This window comes from Palaemon carinicauda, chromosome 10 (genome assembly GCF_036898095.1).
Source record: "Palaemon carinicauda isolate YSFRI2023 chromosome 10, ASM3689809v2, whole genome shotgun sequence".
NCBI classification, from domain to species: Eukaryota; Metazoa; Arthropoda; class Malacostraca; order Decapoda; family Palaemonidae; genus Palaemon; species Palaemon carinicauda.
The window spans coordinates 133,859,063-133,879,706 of NC_090734.1; the positions used below are offsets into that span (position 1 = coordinate 133,859,063).

At 43.7% G+C, this 20,644-nt stretch overlaps 1 protein-coding gene across 1 annotated transcript in view; it reads left to right on the forward strand.

Moving 5' to 3' along the window:
• Nucleotides 1-739: 739 nt before the first annotated feature.
• Nucleotides 740-20,644, forward strand: part of LOC137648493 (uncharacterized) — a 30,888-nt gene continuing 10,983 nt past the window's right edge. Inside the window, exons 1-3 of the mRNA XM_068381411.1 lie at nucleotides 740-895; nucleotides 6,226-6,367; nucleotides 18,507-18,678. Of these exons, the coding sequence (XP_068237512.1) occupies nucleotides 6,294-6,367; nucleotides 18,507-18,678 (246 nt within the window). The 5' untranslated portion in view covers nucleotides 740-895; nucleotides 6,226-6,293. The remainder of the gene's footprint in view (nucleotides 896-6,225; nucleotides 6,368-18,506; nucleotides 18,679-20,644) is intronic.

Consider the following 20,644-nt stretch of genomic DNA (forward strand, 5'->3'; position numbering starts at 1 on the left):
AATCCCTTAAAATCCTTAAATTCTTAAATCTTATAGAAAACGCATGGAAAACCATATAATTTTAATATACACAATGGATAAACTAGGAAGAAGAATAATTCAGGAAATAGGAAAAGAAATGTCATACTCTCTGAATCACAGCAACCTTGGCCTATCATATTATCATTATTATTGTTATTATTATTATTATTATTATTATTATTATTATTATAAGTTAAGCTATAACCCAATGGCTCCAGCAAGGAAAAATAGCCCAGTGAGGAATGGAAACAAGGAAATAAAAAAAAACTATAAGAGAAGAAATAAACAATCAAAATAAAATATACTATTCTTTCATATATGAACAATGGGGGAGCTAACCTAAAACAATATCTGTATTAGACTTGTCTATTGGTAATGGAGATAAATGAAATATGTATGGAGGAAATACTTTCAGATTAGGTTGCAACTGTTAATAAAGGCTTGAACTCGAAATGGTAGTGATAATCTGATTATTTGCGTAAGCATCATAGAACCAGGAGCCAGGAACCTGTAATTAGGAAAATTAATAGAACAGGGCATGTTGCAAAACTGATTGAATACATAAGATGATGTTTTTTAAATGCCACCATAGGTTGTCAAAACTGAAAACTTACTTTAAAGTAGGGAGAGATATAAGTAAAATTTGAGATGTCCATTAAAACTGTTGTTTGTAGTTACATAAATAAATTAAATTACAGCACTATATTGTACTAAAGACATCGAAGGGATATAATGTAATTGGTACTGTACTCCTCAGCGTAAGCTAAGAAGCTTTGCATTAATCTATTAATCAATAGAGTGGCCGCAATTTCCTTAGTGTTGTTTTGCAATGCTGCAATGTCGTTAACCAGGCACCGTGTACAATTTAAATCAAGTAAGTATGGTATAAAGGTGAATAAGTTAGACTTCAGCTATCTTGATCACAAAGTTTTAAAGACTTAAGGGGCAGAATATATATAATTTTAATATCAGTAGGTTCACCTGAAGACTTGTGGTGGAGGGACACCGGTGTCCACTTTGGGTTCGGTATGTCATTTTACATTTGTGAAGTTGAAATTATAGCTTTTCCTGTTTTTTTTTTTTAAACTATTTTAACCTAATTATTATCAGGGTAAATGTGTAGGAGAGCTCCGCGCTCGATTTAAAAGTTTCTAAAAGTAGAAAACGAAAGAAAACAGTAAATTAGAGCTACAGTTACCTTGAAACTGTGAGATAATCCTCCTACAACCACCTAACTCTTACACAGAAAATGTAAGCATAAACCTACTACTACAATTATGGGGGACCCCAGTGGGAAGCGGGGTTTTTGGGTGGGGGGAGGAGGAGAAAAGTGATTTTTCGGGGCACTACCGAACCTAATACAACTACCTACCCTACCCTGGGGGCCATGTACCCCTACCTAGGCCTACCGGGGGGGCTCCGCCCCCCCTGCGACCCCCCCTTAAGGCCACAGTAATTTTCAGGGCACCACCGAACCTAAGACACCCACCTAACCTAGCCTATGGGGCCCTGTACCCCTACCTAGGCCTACCGGGGGGGGGGGGGGGGGGGGGCTCCGCCCCCCTGCGACCCCCCTTAAGGCCACATTGAGTTTCAGTTCAAACGAAACATTCAAATGAAAACGCCTTTTGCAAAAAAAGGAACACAAACTTCAAATTAGTCTCAATATCTAACTTACCTTTGAAACAAGACACGAGAAAATTGCACCTCCTCTTCCTTTTCCCACGAGTAACCACACTACGATCACACCGGAATGCTAATTTGTTGTAATCTATACGGCACACATTTTCACAATTAGGGCACTTTTTCTCTGCCAAAATCAAACCATGACGTTGAGCAAATGCAATTAGCAAATCAACTTTCCCTGAATAATGTACACAAAAATCCCCATAAGAAATAAAGCAATTGTCACAAGTGACACAGTCGGAACGGGATGAAGGTCCTGCTAACTACTCCATACTTTACGGCAAAATGAGCTTTTTAGTTTGAAGGGAGATCCGAGACGTGCAAAAATATTCCTCCGCGGAACTTCACGTAAACTGTGGTAACTGGTGGAAAAATAGCAGGGATAAGTGAAGTAATAAGTGTCAGCATTGGTTAAATTTGTAAAAACCGCCATGATTGGTTTTCAAACAGTGTGACGTCAAGAAAACACCTGTTATTGGTTAGAATAGCATTGAGAACTAGTTTGCCATACGCAGTAAGGCGGTGAAACAGCTCATTTTAGCCAAGACATCACACAGTAAACAAAAACAAACACTTAGAAAAAATCCAGGTGAAACATAACTATACACACGAATATCTTCGTTAAATAGAAGCTGCTCATATATTGACTATTATATAAGCGTTCTATATGATATAATAGTGAATTGTAGGTGTTTAAATTCTTCAAGATCTTCCGCGGAGCTCTCCTACACATTTACCATTATCAGAAGTTATTTGTTAATTTGGTTGCACGAGGGGAAAGAACTGTATCCCTAAGTTAGGTTAGGTGGACAGGACAGTGTCCAAATGCGCCGTTGCAAAGGCTATGCCTCACCCCTGAACCTGAAGCTGAAGCTAATGACTGACCTTATATACCGTTGAACTTGAGTGGGACTTGAACTCCTGTGCAACAGATTGCAAAACAGGGACATTTCCAATAGGCTACCACCACATTGTCAGCACTCCCTAACCTGTGATTTATGCAGTTGTTTGGGACAGGTGTAAATTTTCTTATTACTTGTCAAATTGATTTTATTTATGTGGAAACTGTTATTCATCTTTGCCTGAAATGTGATATTAAGAAGCTAGTTTACGATCTATAAAATATGAAGCCTTTGCATACCAATAGCCAGTTCCTCTCGCATGCATAAAAAACGGATGCCAACTAACCCTAACTTAACTTAACCTACAAGCCATGTTCTTACGTACTTCTCTAACGGATTAGCCCCCTTGCGACCCCCCTTACACTGCGTCATCATACATACAGGTGGTCGCTATCATACACACACCCCCAGAATATTATGATAATAGGAATGCTAGTTAGCCCTGGTGTTGTATCCTTCCAATTTCATCAGATATGAGCATTGGGGGGATATGGGAGAGTTAGATAAAGCCACATGGCTTCTTCAGGCAGCAAAGGATATGGTGGTCTAAGGGAGGGTCGTATGGTGAGATAGCCTCACCCGCCCACCCGCTGTGTAAGTAGGTAAAGATATGGCTCCTAGCCTAGGGTAGTTGGGGATGTTTTAGTTTACATTTTAATTTACTGACTTGGTCTGCCCCAATCAACTATATAGGCTCCCCCAACCCCTATACACCAATATTCTGATGAGATCTCCTAATATGCACAAGTATCCACTAATCTTTTTGGAGAAAATAAGAGGTACTCCCGTTCTATTTTTAGGTGTTTTAAATGATTTTGATGTTGAAGCCCATATTTTTCAAGTATTAAAGGTCCCTGAAAAACTATTTGTTCCGGCATAAATACAAACCCTCCTCCTATTTATAGGGGTATACTTTCGGCGTAGTTGAAAGTATACCCCTATAAATAGCTCCAGGGTTGTATACTAGGAAAAATACAAATTACTTACAAATTTGTAATTTTTCACAACAGAAACAACCTAACCTAAGATTCTCTACCTAGCCTAACGTAAGATGCCTTATCCTTATCAATGTGCAAGCTATCTGCCTCCCCATAGAATGCTGTGTATTATTACTTTCCAAACACAGTATAGGTTATAGGTTTAAATAATGAGGATTTCAGGAGCTTTATTCAATTATGTCAGTTCCAGGGCCCTAACTAATCTCATCTTATGCATATAAACTAGTATTTTTGGAGAGTGGCCTCTCTTTGAAACTGCTCATTTCCTGTAGAAATGGGGTTGAGAATTTTTAGAACAAAAAGCAGAGCAGAATCATTTGTTCCTACGCATATACAAGCCTTTCGTCCTTTAAAATAGAGAAATGTCCTTAGGGGAGCTGGAACAGACGTTGAATTTATTAGTGAGGTAGTTAACGCCAGGTGGTGCACATACGTGAGTACCCTTACCCACCCACCTGTCAAAAACTCTTCACTTTTGTCTTTGGCCGCAGCAAGTACGGACGTACTGTTGTGAATTATACAAAGGCTTTAATCTTTTCCCTTCACTTTTTATGTGGATCATGGGTAATAAAGCAAGAAATTTGTACTTTCCAGAGAAATGGTGGCCACTACAACTGGCCATTGTAGATTGACACTCTCTGCACTTCTTATAGGGGGTATGATTGTTTGTAATCCACCCCAGGTACCAAGTGTAGATTGTGGTCTTCTGGGCAGTGGTAAGCATATGATTTGAAGAGGAAGAAGTGAGTTAAGCCTTCTCTGGGGGCAGTTTTAATAATGGCAAAGTCTTTCACCTTCTTCCGTCCCTCATTGAGTGTTCATGATATTATGGCTTCTGTGCAATGCCCCTGGATCATCCCCGGGGAGTATGTTGCAGGATCAAGGTGGTCTAGGATTTTCAGGCTTTGTTGTTGTGTGGATTTCCCCCAGTGATCAATGTTATTATTATTATTATTATTATTATTATTATTATTATTATTATTATTATTATTACAGTACTAGCTAAGCTGCATCCCTAGTTGGAAAAGCAAGATGCTATAAGCCCAAGGACTTCAATAGAGAAAAATAGCCCATTAAGGAAAGGAAATGAGGTAAATAAACGATATAAGAAGTATGGTAATGAACAATTAAAATAAAATGTTTTAAAAACAATAACTACATTAAAAGAAATATTTTAAATATAAACCATTAAAAGACTTATGTCAACCTGTTCAACATAAAAACATTTGCTGCAAGTTTGAACTTTTAAAGTTCCAGTGATTCAACTTCCTGATTAGGAAGATCATTCCACAACTTGCTCACAGCTGGAATAAAACTTCAAGAATACTGAGTAGTATTGAGCCTCATGATGGAGAAGGCCTGGCTATTAGAATTAACTCCATTCCAAGTATTATAAACAGGATGGAACTGTCCAGGAAGATCCGAATGTAAAGGATGGTCTGAATTATAAAAAAGTCTTATACAACATGCAGAATGAACTAATTGAAAGACGGTGACAGAGATTAATATCTAGATCAGGAATAAGAAATTTAATAGAACGTAAGTTCCTGTTCAACAAATTTAGATGAGAATCAGCAGCTGAAAACCACAGGAGAATAATACTCGAAATAAGGTAAAATGAAAGAATTAAAACACTTCTTCAGAATAGATTGATCACCAAAAATCTTAAAAGACTTTCTTAAGCCAATTTTTTTTGCAATCGAAGAAAAGACAGACCTAATGTGTCTCAAAAGTAAATTTGCTGTCGAGAATCACCCCTAAAATTTTAAGAGAATCATACAAAGTTAAAGAAGCATTATCAGTGCTAAGATCCGGATGTTGAGGTGCTACTGTCCTTTGAGTTTTATTAGGATTCACCTTCATACCCCATAATGCACCCCAAAAGAAGTTTGAAGCTTTTTCCTACTACTGTGCAGACTGCTGACGACAAGTTTGATTTAAAGAAGGCTTGGCCTTCCTTTGGTCTTGCATATAGGGCCTCTTTGTCTGTTTTGAGGGAACTGGTAGCTAAATTAATGTGTATTTTTCCTAAATATACAAATCCAAGTCCTTTAAGTTCCACTTCCCGCCTCACCCACCCCTGCAGTTCCTAGGTTACAGGTGAAAGCAAGTGTTCCGTTGACTGCTGGGTGGGCGGGGCCTACCCTCCAGTCACCAGCAAATACTACCACCTTGTTGAAGGTTTTAATGCCCGTTCCAGCCATGCCAAAATCCTGCTCCTATTAAAGGACTCGGGATCATATAGTTAAGAAAAATACAACCAACAAATGCTGCCGTTTCTAGTCCACTGCAGGACAAAGACCTCAGGTATGTCCTTATGCATGTCTGAGGTTTGCCCATTTCATCACCATGCTAGCCATTGTGTATTAATGGTGCTGGGAAACTTCAGTCTGATTGCTCATAGCAAATCAACCTAGTATGGGTGGTCCTGACTAGTACAGCTTTGCTGATCATGACGATATGCAGACCCTTCACCATATTAAGGTATCCCTTTTCAGAAAGGAATACCATTTACTTTAAATATTTGTGATTTTGTAATAGAAAATAGATTGATAAGATTTTTTTGTTATTCCGAATAAAAAAAATAGAAATGTATCAATAAAATGTCTGTTTTTCAGGTCCTGAAATGAGTTGAATTTGATATCTGCTGTACTATATCGTTCAAGTTTTCTTCCTTCCTGAAAAAATGCCTTCAAGTGAATTCGATGGCTTTGTGGAAGCTTACAATTTAATAGGCACATGGAAACCAGCGTCTGATGTGTAAGTTTCTTTGATATTTTCTATCCCTATTTGTAATGAAGGCTTTTTTTTTTATGCTGTAGTGAATGACACCTCGTAGTAACGGGGGATTTTGAGGAGGGAGAGGTCTAATTGGAAAGGAACCTCTGGTAGTGGTATCACTCGCCCCAGTTTTAATACCGACACCCTTTAGGGGTGAGCGAGCTGGGTATATTCCTGGCATTCCATGCAACTTTTTTCTCTGGTATATTTAGCAGCATTTATACCTTTGAAATGGTGCTTTAAGGAGCATTCCACTGGGCGACACAGGTTCCTTGCCCAGAAATAGATTTTTCCTTCGTCAAAGTCCCTTTTATGGTTTAGAATTAATGGGAAAATGCAAAACCAGTTGATAATTGACTATTAACCAGTTGTTAACTGGTTAATAGAAGTTAAACCAGAATTCATTGAAGGGCAGAAAAAAACAATTATAGAGTATATATTCATTCAGAGGGTAGAAAAGAAACATTTTTTATGATGATGACTTGCATATTCAAGAAAGTATATAGTAACGTAAGATATTTTATTCTTACTTTTAATAATACTGGATCTGTTATTTAATAAAGATTCTAACATGAAGAAAAATAATAGTAGTTTTGAAAGAAAGAGATATTTTTTATTTTGAAACAAAAAAATTAGTCAATATTCTTGAAATACTGTTTCAAAAAGCATAAGGAATCAATTGTTCTGTCAGAAAGATTTGCTGCTATTTTAGTTATAAATAAACCAGCAGCTGAGAAAACTCACTCAGCCTTAGCTGTATTTTGCTTTAATTGGTAATGTAGAATTGTACGGTTTTAGATTTTCACTTCTTGTTAATGTAATTTAAAAAACATTTTATTTCATTCAATATATTTGCATCATCAATTTCTGGTTCAAGTTTGACTGTTTCATTATCCATGGCACTCATATATTCTTTTGATAAAGAGGCTACTTCATTTCTTCTTATTATTATTGTTATTATTACTAGCCAAGTTACAGCCCTAGTTGGAAAAGCAAGATGTTATAAGCCCAAGGGCTCCAACCAGGAAAAATGGCCCAGTGAGGAAAGGGAATAAGGAAATAGATAAACGATATGAGAAAAAATTAACAATAAAATATTTTGAAAACGATAACAACATCAAAACAGATATGTCATATATAAACTTTTATCTCGCTGCTGAGCTAGTTGGCTCCCCTCACTCATCATTCATTATCTTCAGATTCCTGAGGTTCACTGTATAACATATCAGATTTTTTTTTTTTCTAAACTATTCAACAAGCAAGATTTAAATTTGTATGTGGTCTGAAAATAAAGGATAACCAGTCAAGAAGATCAAGTAACCGGTTGCGTACTTGTTCTCGGGACCTCGTCCGAGCCTTTGAGAAGGTCTGCACTCTAAGAGGTGCGAGAGCTCCTTGGTCTAGTGCCGGGGCACTTCGCCAAACTCACACCCTGCTGGGGCACGACCAGAAGTACAAGCCCTTCTCCATACTATCTCTGTGTGAAGCATGGAGTGGCACGGTGAGAAGGGGGTCTTTTGCCCCAGAAGGGCTCTGCAGTGCTGTCTGAAGAAGACATGTGGCTTTATCTAACTGTCCCATATCCTTCCAATACCCATGTTAGATGAAATTGAAAAGATACAACACCAGGCCTATCACAAGACACATCATAATGTAGGAATTCAGGCACATCTGCCCTCATCTAGTCAAGGTAACATCATATAACGGATTTTGAGCGAAGCGAAAAATCTATTTTTGGGTGAGATAGCCATGGCGTCCTGATGGAAGGTTCCTTTTTGGTAGCTTCCTTGGGTAAATAACTACTAAGATATTCCCAGAGAATTTAACCACAGGTTATCACAGAATTCTAACTTCTGGAGCGAGTATCCTAAAGGTTTCCCTTTTAAGACATCGTATATCAACAGGGGACGCATGTATTAACGCGCCACATAGCTATCTACACCCCGAACAGAGTTAAGGCTTCGGTGTGTAAAGGCGGAGAATAGCTGGGAGCCGTTCCATAGCTAATCTCATCCGTGGCTACTTTTGGTACTCGAGATGTAAACAAACGGGCGCCATTGCTTAAATGACGTCACGTTCGTCTTCATCCTGAAGCCAGTTGCTTGCCGATCACCATGATACAGCAGAGCAGGGTGGGACCTAAAAACTGGACGAAGTAGCAGGGAGGGTCCATCAGGACGCCATGGCTATCTCACCCAAAAATAGATTTTTCGCTTCGCTCAAAATCCGTTTTTTGGGCTCAAGCCATGGCGTCCTGATGGAAGAATACCAGAGAATCAATGTATCGTGGTAGATTTTCCCCTATTGGTAAGTGCCAAGGGCTTTGAACAAATTAGCATAGTAATCTTAATAAAGAACCGTAGGGAAGAATCTTCCTGCCCCCCTTGGCAGTGAAGTTCCCACGGGCCATGCCGAGATCAAAGTGGTTATTGAAGGGCTATTCACCTTGTTAGAAGAACCTGAAGAACTTGGAGACGAGACTGAATGGTTGGCATTCGTATCGGAACATTCTGGAAGGCAGACAAGTGGTGGTTGGACACTGTGTGCTGAGAAGGTTGGTTTCATCTCCAGGGTATGAAGAGTAAGTATTCGTATTGGAATATTACTTTGTAAGAGTGAATATAAAATAAGGGTTAGGACCTTAAAATATCCATGAACCATAAGGAAAGGGGATAATAAAACTATGACAGGCATGTATTTCATAGTAAGTAGGAGCGGATTGAGACGCACAAGTAATAAAATAGAAATTTTATTTCACAGTTGCAGAAATTAAATGAATTGCAGCAATAAGTAAAGTTAATTTACAGTAATTATAATGTACATAGTAATAAAGACTTGCTCTTGAATCTGAAAGGGAATTTCAAATTTATTAGTAGGCACTCGTTCTCGAGGAACGTTAGTCTTTAATTAAAACACATCATGCTCTAGGCATGCGGCACTTGTGTGACAACTATGACATTTCACCTGGGATAAGAACAGTTATAAGAAAGCACTAAGTGTTTTCGACATCACTATGTATCGCTCGAGAGTCAACATAGGCACCCGAAGAGTTAGAGTCCCAAGTAACTCACTGTTCTATGCAGAGTTAGGTGCAGGTTTCATAACACTACCTGCGGCTACCACAAAATGTTTGACTTCGTGCACTTGTTTCGCATAATGTTTGAAGAAAACACACGAGGACTTCCAGCCTGTGAAGCTTTTAAGGCTTTCGAAGTCCATACTCTGAAAGAAATTCAGAGACGATGCAACTTTTCTAGGATCGTGACCGGCGGGTGTACTGTCGGGATCCACTCTGCGAATGAAGTAGGTGATTTTCGCTCTTAATTGTTTTAGTGACAGGTCGCTGCCCGATGTTTCTCCTTTGAAGAGTTGGCCTCCACCAAAGTTCGAAGTTCTGCGAAGATAGACCTTGAGGCTCTCTACTGGGCATAAAGAGGCATCTTCCTTCAGGGGGCATATTCTCCAGGGGCCCCATCTTTTGGTGGGTAATTCATTTTTGGCGAGAAACGTCGGATCCGGGGAGAGGGTAATGTCTCCTGAATCAGTAAACAGGATATGACCCTCTTCTCTTGACAATGCCACTATTTCGCTGACTCGGGCTCCTGAGGCAAGAGCAAAGAGAAATATAACTTTCTGAGTCAGATCCTTGAGAGGGCATGAATCATTATCTAAGTTGGAGGCGAAATGGAGCACCTTGTCCAATGACCAGGAGATCGGTTTCGGTGGGGGTGCTGGGCGTAGACGAGCGCATGCTTTCGGCAGTTTATTGAAGATGTCGCTGGACAGATCAATTTGGAAGGCATACAATATTGGTCTAGTCAAGGCCGATTTGCAAGTTGAAATCGTATTGGCTGCTAATCCCTGTCCATGAAGGTGAATGAAGAAGGACATGCAGAAATCAATTGTGATTTCCTTAGGATTTTTTGTCTTGACGAAAGAGACCCATTTTCTCCAAGATGATTCGTATTGCTGTCTTGTGGATTCGGTCTTGTATTCCTCGAGGAAGTCTAGACTTTTCTTCGAGATCCCAAACCTCTTCTTTGCGGCTAGGGAGAGAAAATCATGAGATGAAGGTCCTTGATTTTCGATGATGAAGCGAAGACAGTCGACTTCTGTACTTGTTGGGAGAGAACTGGGCCCGGGAGAGGGATCAGCTTGGGCTGCAGCTCCAGGACCAGGGGGTACCAGTTGCTCCGGGGCCACTAGGGCCGCTGTCCCTTTGAAGGTTCTCAGCTTGGAGAGGACTTTCAGCAGAAGGTTGGTGGGAGGGAACAGGTAGATCTTGGACCATCTGTTCCAGTCCAGTGACATGGCATCCACTGCTTCTGCCTTGGGGTCCTCGTACGGGGCCACGTACCGAGGAAGTTGATTGTTGTCGCTCGTTGCGAAGAGATCTATCTGAAGTTCTGGGACTTGGTGAGAGATGAAGGAGAATGATCTTGCGTCTAGAGACCATTCCGACTCTATCGGGTTTGTCCGAGATAGAGCATCCGCTGTCACGTTGCGGAATCCTTGTAGGTGAACTGCAGACAGGTGCCATTTCTTCTTCTCTGCCAGACGGAAGATTGGGAGAAGCACCTGATTTATCTGGGGCGATCTTGAGCCTTGGCGATTGAGACATCGAACTACCACCGAGTTGTCTAGGGTTAGACGAATATGGATCGAGGGAGGCGGGGAGAGTTTCTTCAGAGTTAGAAGGACCGCCATGGCCTCCAAGATGTTGATGTGGAACGTCTTGAACAGGGGAGACCATGTGCCTTGAGCCTGTTTTTGGTGGGAGTGACCTCCCCAACCCTCCAGCGAAGCGTCCGTGTGGATGTTGAGTGATGGAGGTGGGTGTTGAAGAGGAATGGACCTTTTCAGGGCCTTTGCTTCCGACCACGGCTTGAGGAGAAGTCGAAGTCTGTTTGGGAGCCGTCTCTTGAGGTCTCTTCGAGCGATGGATGCAGAACGTCTCCAGACTCCCGCGGCATCCTTTAGCTGTGCACGAAGCACTGGGTTTGTTACTGAGGCGAACTGTAGAGAGCCTAGAACTCGTTCCTGCTGGCGTCTTGAGATCCGCTTGGATTTCAGTAGTCGCTTGACAGACCCTGCTATTTCCTTCCTTTTCTTCTGGGGAATGGAAAGGCGGTGTGACTGAAGGTTCCATTGGATTCCTAACCATTGGAACTTCTGAGCTGGAGAGAGGCGAGATTTCTTCGCGTTTATCTTGAATCCCAGGTGTTCTAGGTACTGGGTGACTTTGCTGCAGGATTTTACACAATCCTCGGGCGATGGAGCCCAAACTAGCCAATCGTCGAGGTAGGCCATCACCTGGACGTCTCGGAGGCGGAGCTGTTGTACTATGGCGTCCGCCAGCTTTGTGAAGATCCGAGGGGCCACATTGAGGCCGAAGGGCATGGCCCTGAAGGCGTAGCTTTTCCTTTGGAGTCGAAATCCTAGGTAGGAGGAAGCGTGATGGTTCATCGGAATGTGCCAGTAGGCATCCGCCAGGTCTATGGAGACCATGTAAGAACCTCGAGGCAGAAGGGTCCTTATCTGTTGAAGAGTCAGCATCTTGAACTTGTCGTTCGCTATGAACTTGTTGAGGGGGGATAAGTCCAGAATGACTCTGAGTTTGTCGGAGTCTTTCTTGGGGACACAAAACAGTCTCCCTTGGAACCTGGTGGACTTTACCTTCCTTATCACCTTCTTGTTCAAGAGATCTAGGACATATTCTTCCAGAAGGGGGGTTGATTGTTGGAAGAATTGCTGGAATGTTGGGGGTGGTTGAGTCCAACTCCAGCCTAGACCCTTCTTGACGATGCTGTGTGCCCAGGGATCGAAGGTCCAACGATCCTGGAATTGGCGGAGTCTTCCTCCCACCGGAAGCACTTCATTGCTTCTGGTGTCCCGAGGGCTTGCTGCCTCGGCCGCTAGCTCCCTTTCCTCCTCTGCCTCTGGAGGGACGGCGAGACGCGTCTCTGCCTGCACCTCTGCTTGAGCCTCTACCTTTGGGACGAAAGGTAGTCGTCTGTTGCTCGAAAGCAGGGGTGAAAACCGGTGACTGTGACAAGACCGGTTGGGTGGCCAGCTGAAAGGTCTGCTGTGGCTGAGCTGCCACTTGGGAGGTAGCGGGTCCCGGAAACTGACGTCTTGGTTGACGTTGCTGGGGTTTCTGTTTGGAAGATTTCCTCTTAGGTTGAGGTCCGTCGTCCTGAGAGGATTTCCTCTTTTTTGACGTGCCCCACTTGTGGAGAAGGTTCCTATTCTCCGTGGCGGCTTTGTCGGTGATCTCCTTCACAAGGTCAGAAGGAAAGAGGTGTTTGCCCCAGATGTTGGAGGAAATCAGCCTCCGGGGTTCATGTTTCACAGTGGCACCTGCGAACACGAATTCACGACAGGCTCTCCGAGCCTTCATGAAGTGGTACATGTCCTTCACCAGGGTTGCCATGTGGGATTTGGCAAGTACCATGTAGTGGTCTGGTACTCTGGTGTCACAGGCCATGATGTCCAGTTGGACCTGGTGGGACATGGATGCTGCGAGCCTCTCCTTCGTATCTTGTTCCCGACGAAGGAGGTGATCGTTGAGTTTCGGGAGGTCTTCATTAAACTGACGTCCGGCGACGTCAGGATCTAGCTTTCCCACCACGAAAGTATGCTGGATGTCCTTCCAGTGTCGAGCGTCGGGGGGAGTGACTATGGAGAAGGGTCTGCACTCCTCCAGTGCAGGGCAGGCTTTTCCCTCTTCCACAGCCTTGAGGCACGCAGCGAAGGCCTTTTCCATGAATGGAAGGACTGCATCCTCGGGTGCGACGTAGGTAGGGTGCTTCTTGCTCAGGGCCGGAAGCTTAGAGCAGGTAAAACCCCTACTTTTAAACGTGTTGGCTAGCATAGCCTGGGCCTTCGCGAGATCGAACACTATCTCCTCTTTCGGTTCGGTCTCTTCTTTAGAGGCAGGTTCAGAGCGAAGTCGGACGTAACAGTCCGGGTAGGCCTCGAAATTTGGGAAGAACTCCACGTCTTCCAGGGGGACCGTGCCGATCTTGTCGCTGACGAAGATCCTGCCGGTCGCTATAACCATATGTTCAGCATACCTCCATGGGTTGGCATGTGAGCAAGCGGGGAGATCCTTAACCGAGATCTTCTTCGGTTCTTTGGATCCTATCATGGACCTGATGAACTCCTGATTCTCCTTCAGCCTGTCGTCCATGATGGCTTTAATCATCCGGAGCATCTCTTGGGTGGATGGCAAGGGTTCCGGGGTAGTGGAGGTAGACGGGAGAGACACTTCCGTCGGTGTAGGAGTAGGGGCGGTGATGGAAGGAGGAGCGACCTCTTGCTCCGACTCGGCGTATTCCACCTGGTCTTCATCATCTTCAGCCCCTTGAGCCATAAGGGTCTTCTCCGTGTCCTCCGAGACATCCGACATGTGTTCATCATCTTCGGAATCCAGGCGGCACTCGTGCATGGACTGGGCCATGACTACATCAGGTTCCACTGTAATTTGGACAGTGGGGATCAAATCCTTGGGCACCACAGAATCAGGGGAGGCCTTAGGGAACAGAAGTGACCTCAATTCTTCAGTGGCCAGGTACGGTCCGGTGGCATTCTTCTGGAAGCCACGCACCCACTTGCGTAGCTTCTCCCGAGAAGTGTCCCTGACCTCCGCTGAGGGAGGGTTATGGAAGGCATCAACTAGGTGAGCCTGGCAGACCGTACAGTTCAGTGGGTCCCAGAATTTCAAATCCCCTTTCTTGTTAGCACAAGGGGCGTGAGTCCTGCAAGCCGTATGCCCGTAGAAGTGCGGGCGTTTCACAGTGTAGAAGTCGAAGTCACACTTCATCTGCTCCTCCTGTGGAAGAAAGAGAAAATGAGTATGGGGGGAGTCATAAGAATGGCTCTTAAGCTAAGTTAATATTAATCATTAATTTTAACTTGATAAAGGGTGTGATGCACAGAGGATTGAGATAGTAAAGAAACATACTCCATGCATCCCGCCCGGCTGGCTACCGCAAGCTTCATCCTTGGATAATCCGAGGTGGCCGAAGGCGCAGGATAGAATTCCCGCAGAAATCCATAGGGTAATGGAATTCCATGGGAATTGCCAAGGATAAGTTTGGGACTGAGGCCACTCAGTCCCAAATTAGGGGGCTAAAGGATCCCCGAGGGTAACTGCTTCCGGCAACCAGCCGCGCTAAGATACACGCAGCATGCTGGAAATCTGAAGAATGCTAAAGGACAGCATGATTACTAATAGAACAGTACCAAGGTACTGATCCACTAACGTAAACAGGCCATCTGGTTGCAGTGTAGGGCTATCAGTATCAGATGATAGCTAGTAGAAGGGGGTGCAAGTCGTCTTGACGCCTCCGGGGGGTTCCAGCAGACCTCCGGCACGCCGGAGGCCGCTCCAGCAGAGTTTCTGGCATTAGTACAGACAATATAAGTCAAGAGTAATACCAGGGTGGCGGTCGCCGGCACAGCGGCGGCACGCCGGCAGAGGGAGCGGCGGCTCCGGCAGCCGGAGGATGCCAGATTGGTGACAGGATCAAGGATGGTTATGGCAGAACCGGGTTGCCGGCAGTGGATGCCGGCACTCCGGTGGCCGGCCGGCGGGCGGACGGCCAAGCTATGAGGAAGGTGGAGAGCCATCGGCTGGAAGCCGGCGGCAGGCGGCAGTCCCCCGGCACACGGAGGACTGGCGGCCATGGGGGTATGGGGGGAGTCACCAAGGTAGGAGGTAGGTATCGCCGACAGTGGAGGCAGCAAGGGACCGGCACCCGGATAGTGAAAGAGACAGGGGGAGGGATATAAGGAGTCCAGCCATGGACTCCCAGACATCCCCCCCTGAGAGGGTGTACCCATGATAGAGGCTGGCTCTATCACCCAGAAGCAGGGGCCGCAGAGGACCGGGAGCTAGGGTAGCCCAAGGGAGGGCTAGGGGACACCCAAAGAGGGGGAGACCCCTGTATACAGAACACATCCAGTGGCTAACCCCATAGGACACTACGAAGGGTATATGTACCAGAGCGGACTGTACACAGAAGCTCAAGGTAGCCCTATCACTCCACCCTAAGGAGGAGTTGTAGGACAGGGGACAGATGGGTATAGACTAACCTAAGTATAGGCTAGGCTATACAAGAGATAGGTGGGGAGGGGAGAAGAGAAGAGTCTTCCATGAAAGGGGTTCTGTACCAGAGCGGCCACTAAGGAAGGGAGGACACTCCCTAACCTAAGGTAAGGCAGCCTGACTGAAACGGTGCATGGGTACAGTTTCAGCAAGGAACAGAATTACCCTTCCAAAACCTAACCTAGAGCAGGGCTGAGCGTCCTGAACTAGGAAGGATAGAAGACATATCGCTATCGCAGGACAGTCGAAGACTTAGTCCTAGCCATAGAGGAAAGACTAGCCGTTCCTCACTCTCAGGCGCAACCCTAAGGGGGGTTCATTCCCTTAGGGACGACTGAGAGGCGATAATATACTCTGGTAAGAGCTTGATCCCCTTACGTGGTAAGGGGAGCAAGGCTACACAGAGGGAATGCCAAGGGCAGGGGGATGAAGGAAGCATATAGGGGTCCTACATGTAGGTTAGGTTAGGAAGGCACACTAACTAACCTATCCCCTATATGGTCCCTGAAGGCGAAAACACTTGCATCACAGTCAATAGTATTGTAAAATAATGCCACTATCTTCATAAGTAAGCCTAGGATCACTGATAAATCATGCATGAACACTTATATATAGGCGCTCTGGCCTGGGGGCTATAGTAGCCAACTGGTATAGGGTCAATCGATGACCGGTAAAAAAGCGTCAAAACACGATATAAAAGTTCCTAGCTATGAAGACTAAATAAACTAATGTTATCGATTAGTAAATGAGGCCGGAAGCATTGTTGTGGCTAACTAAATAAGGCATGCAGGACAACAACGACGCCATAAAATGGCGGGTCCGGTAGAGGCACAGCTCTGCCACAAAACAACAAATATCTCGAAAAGTAATATTTACTTTACGGTCAGAGCTTAACTAAACAATACTGGAACCTTGTACTCAACTTTCCAGAAGAAGGCGAGGCCGAAGGTAGCGACATAATAAAGATGCAAGGCGATAAAGATAGCACAGGGAAAATCTGTCTAAGTAAGGCGAGCTACTGTACAAAGGATGAAGACGAACGTGACGTCATTTAAGCAATGGCGCCCGTTTGTTTATGTCTCGAGTACCAAAAGTAGCCACGGATGAGATTAGCTATGGAACGGCTCCCAGCTATTCTCCGCCTTTACACACCGAAGCCTTAACTCTGTTCGGGGTGTAGATAGCTATGTGGCGCGTTAATACATGCGTCCCCTGTTGATATACGATGTCTTAAAAGGGAAACCTTTAGGATACTCGCTCCAGAAGTTAGAATTCTGTGATAACCTGTGGTTAAATTCTCTGGGAATATCTTAGTAGTTATTTACCCAAGGAAGCTACCAAAAAGGAACCTTCCATCAGGACGCCATGGCTTGAGCCCAAAAAAGAAATATTTATCTCCCACATTTTCTTTCCAGGACTCATAACAGATGAATGTTGAATGAGGAGCGATAATCTGTAATATGGGAGCTAAACAGCCAGCTCCCCTAAAATAGATTACTACAGTATCTATTAGGAATGCTATGAAAGTTGGAATGTAAACTGATCTCATCCCTGACTAGACTTACCTATGATATAATGATAGGTTACTTGCCAGGGAGAAGTGCCTCCCCATTATAAAAACACTGTACTTGCAACATGTTGCTATATTTCAAGAGCTTGAGGATAGCCACGAGGCTCAGGCAATCTAAAACGTGTTGTAGTGGTTTGCAGACTGTGGCCAAGTGTAGCAATGCGGACTGCTTAGTGTCCAAATGCTGACCACACTCCAACGTTCACTACATAAAAAGGTAAAACGGTGAAATACCCAGGCTCTGGGCAAAAAGTAAACAATCAAGGATGAACTGGGCACTGGGCACCACCCCTTGATTTTATACTGGGGAAGGGGACCCAGTGAGAACCTTACTTCCCTATTATTTTTTTCTTGAGTATACCATCTCTCTCCACAGTATGGCGCTGGCAAGCAAACCTTCATGAATAAAACAGTTATTATAATGCAGAAGCGGGCTTTTAATAACTACAAACCAATTAAAATAAAACAAAAATGTAGACAAGCAATGAGGGACAAATGGCAAGGTGCTTGGAAAAAGGAATGAGGGACCTAATTGACAAGGAAGAACATGCATGAAAAGCGACACCAGCCGAACTGGTGTCTTGCCAAAAGGTAGTCAAAGCATTTATAATGGGTGAATGCTGGCATCATGATATAAGCATTACAAATGATTAACTCTTTGGGTCCATACCCAAATGAAGGATTAAACTGAATACGGGTACAGTACTTAATAATGCTTGAGAGCGCAGACGACACAAGCTGACGTTCACACGATGGTGACAATCAACTGAATGATGGTTTGGGGCCTGTTGATAACATAAGATGTGTTGGTGAGAACTGGAACGATTATTCTTTTCTAACATGACGTCACACATAGCAGAAGACGTGTGCAGCTTCGAAGGTGCTGTGGCAAGTTCAAATGAGCTTGAACTTGCAGATCTTCCGTATACTTACTCGAGTCCATGCTCTGCATGTTGATACACTGGCAGGAGAACAATATTTCTTTGGCAATCAGGTTGTATTGCAGTCCTTATTCTAATCGATTCCTTGGAGACCAAACACCACTTTGAATCCAAAAATACAAATTGATTAAGAAATTTTAATTCTTTTGTTACTTACTATATATGGAAGGATGCATCTACAGTAAAAGTGTATAATGGATCAACAAGTATTGGGAGTGTTTTATAAAAGCTTAAATTTATAAAGGTAATTAAAAGAAATATGAAAGAACATGAAAATAATGTAAAATAAGACCGTAGATTTCTTGTATGTACTTGGTGGTTTTTCAGCTATTGCTAGAGTGGAATGCCCGTGATAGCTGAAGGTTTACTGTACTGTATACAATTCAGTTTTTAGTACTTTCCCATTTTCCAAGAAGGGAAAACTTCTCAAGTTTTACAATCTTCAATTATATATGTTATGTATAGGTGCTTCATTTTATTTTCCATCTTTCTCAGGTATGCATTCAAGTATTATCCATACGTAACTGGAATTGCAAGTGCTCTCTCTGGTGCGTACATCAACAGCTACTACAGGAAAAAAGTCAAATTGCGAAACATGGTATTCCTCCCGACAGCCCTCCCTCTGATTTTTCTACCAGGCGTTGTGAGCACACTTTTGCATAATCAGGTATGCAAATTCATGCATTATTATTATTATTATTATTATTATTAGAGAATAAGAAGAAGTTTTGGAAAGAAGTGAAGAGAGTAAGGAAGGCCGGTGCAAGAATTGAAGAGACAGTGAAAGATGGAAATGGAAGGTTGTTAAAAGGAGAGGAGGCAAGGAAAAGGTGGGCGGAATATTTTGAAAGTTTGCTGAATGTTGAGGATGATAGGGAGGCAGATATAATTGCGGTTCCAGGTGTTGAGGTGCCAGTGATGGGAGATGAGAATGAGAGAGAGATTACAATAGAGGAAGTGAGGAGAGCACTAGATGAAACGAGAGTAGGAAAAGCATCGGGTATGGATGGTGTGAAAGCTGAGATGTTGAAGGAAGGGGGTGTGACTGTACTTGAATGGTTGGTGAGATTGTTTAATGTGTGTTTTGTGTTGTCAATGGTACCAGTAGATTGGGTCTGTGCATGTATTGTACCACTATATAAGGGTAAGGGAGATGTGCATGAGTGTTGTAATTCAAGAGGTATTAGTTTGTTGAGTGTAGTTGGAAAAGTGTATGGTAGAATACTGATTAATAGGATTAAGGATAAAACAGAGAATGCAATCTTGGAAGTACAGGGTGGTTTTAGAAGAGGTAGGGGTTGTATGAATCAGATTTTTACAGTTAGGCAGATATGCGAGAAATATTTAGCAAAAGGTAAGGAGGTGTATGTTGCGTTTATGGATCTGGAGAAAGCATATGATAGAGTTGATAGGGAAGCAATGTGGAATGTGATGAGGTTATATGGAGTTGGTGGAAGGTTGTTGCAAGCAGTGAAAAGTTTCTACACAGGTAGTAAAGCATGTGTTAGAATAGGAAATGAGGTGAGCGATTGGTTTCCGGTGAGAGTGGGGCTGAGACAGGGATGTGTGATGTCGCCGTGGTTGTTTAACTTGTATGTTGATGGAGTGGTGAGAGAGGTGAATGCTAGAGTGCTTGGACGAGGATTAAAACTGGTAGGCGAGAATGATCATGAATGGGAGGTAAATCAGTTGTTGTTTGCGGATGATACTGTACTGGTAGCAGACACAGAAGAGAAACTTGACCGACTAGTGACAGAATTTGGAAGGGTGTGTGAGAGAAGGAAGTTGAGAGTTAATGTGGGTAAGAGTAAGGTTATGAGATGTACGAGAAGGGAAGGTGGTGCAAGGTTGAATGTCATGTTGAATGGAGAGTTACTTGAGGAGGTGGATCAGTTTAAGTACTTGGGGTCTGTTGTTGCAGCAAATGGTGGAGTGGAAGCAGATGTACGTCAGAGAGTGAATGAAGGTTGCAAAATGTTGGGGGTAGTTAAGGGAGTAGTAAAAAATAGAGGATTGGGCATGAATGTAAAGAGAGTTCTATATGAGAAAGTGATTGTACCAACTGTGATGTATGGATCGGAGTTGTGGGGAATGAAAGTGATGGAGAGACAGAAATTGAATGTGTTTGAGATGAAGTGTCTGAGGAGTATGGCTGGTGTATCTCGAGTAGATAGGGTTAGGAACGAAGTGGTGAGGGTGAGAACGGGTGTAAGAAATGAGTTAGCGGCTAGAGTGGATATGAATGTGTTGAGGTGGTTTGGCCATGTTGAGAGAATGGAAAATGGCTGTCTGCTAAAGAAGGTGATGAATGCAAGAGTTGATGGGAGAAGTACAAGAGGAAGGCCAAGGTTTGGGTGGATGGATGGTGTGAAGAAAGCTCTGGGTGATAGGAGGATAGATGTGAGAGAGGCAAGAGAGCGTGCTAGAAATAGGAATGAATGGCGAGCGATTGTGACGCAGTTCCGGTAGGCCCTGCTGCTTCCTCCGGTGCCTTAGATGACCGCGGAGGTAGCAGCAGTAGGGGACTCAGCAGTATGAAGCTTCATCTGTGGTGGAAATGTGGGAGGTTGGGCTGTGGCACCCTAGCAGTACCAGCTGAACTCGGCTGAGTCCCTGGTTAGGCTGGAGGAACG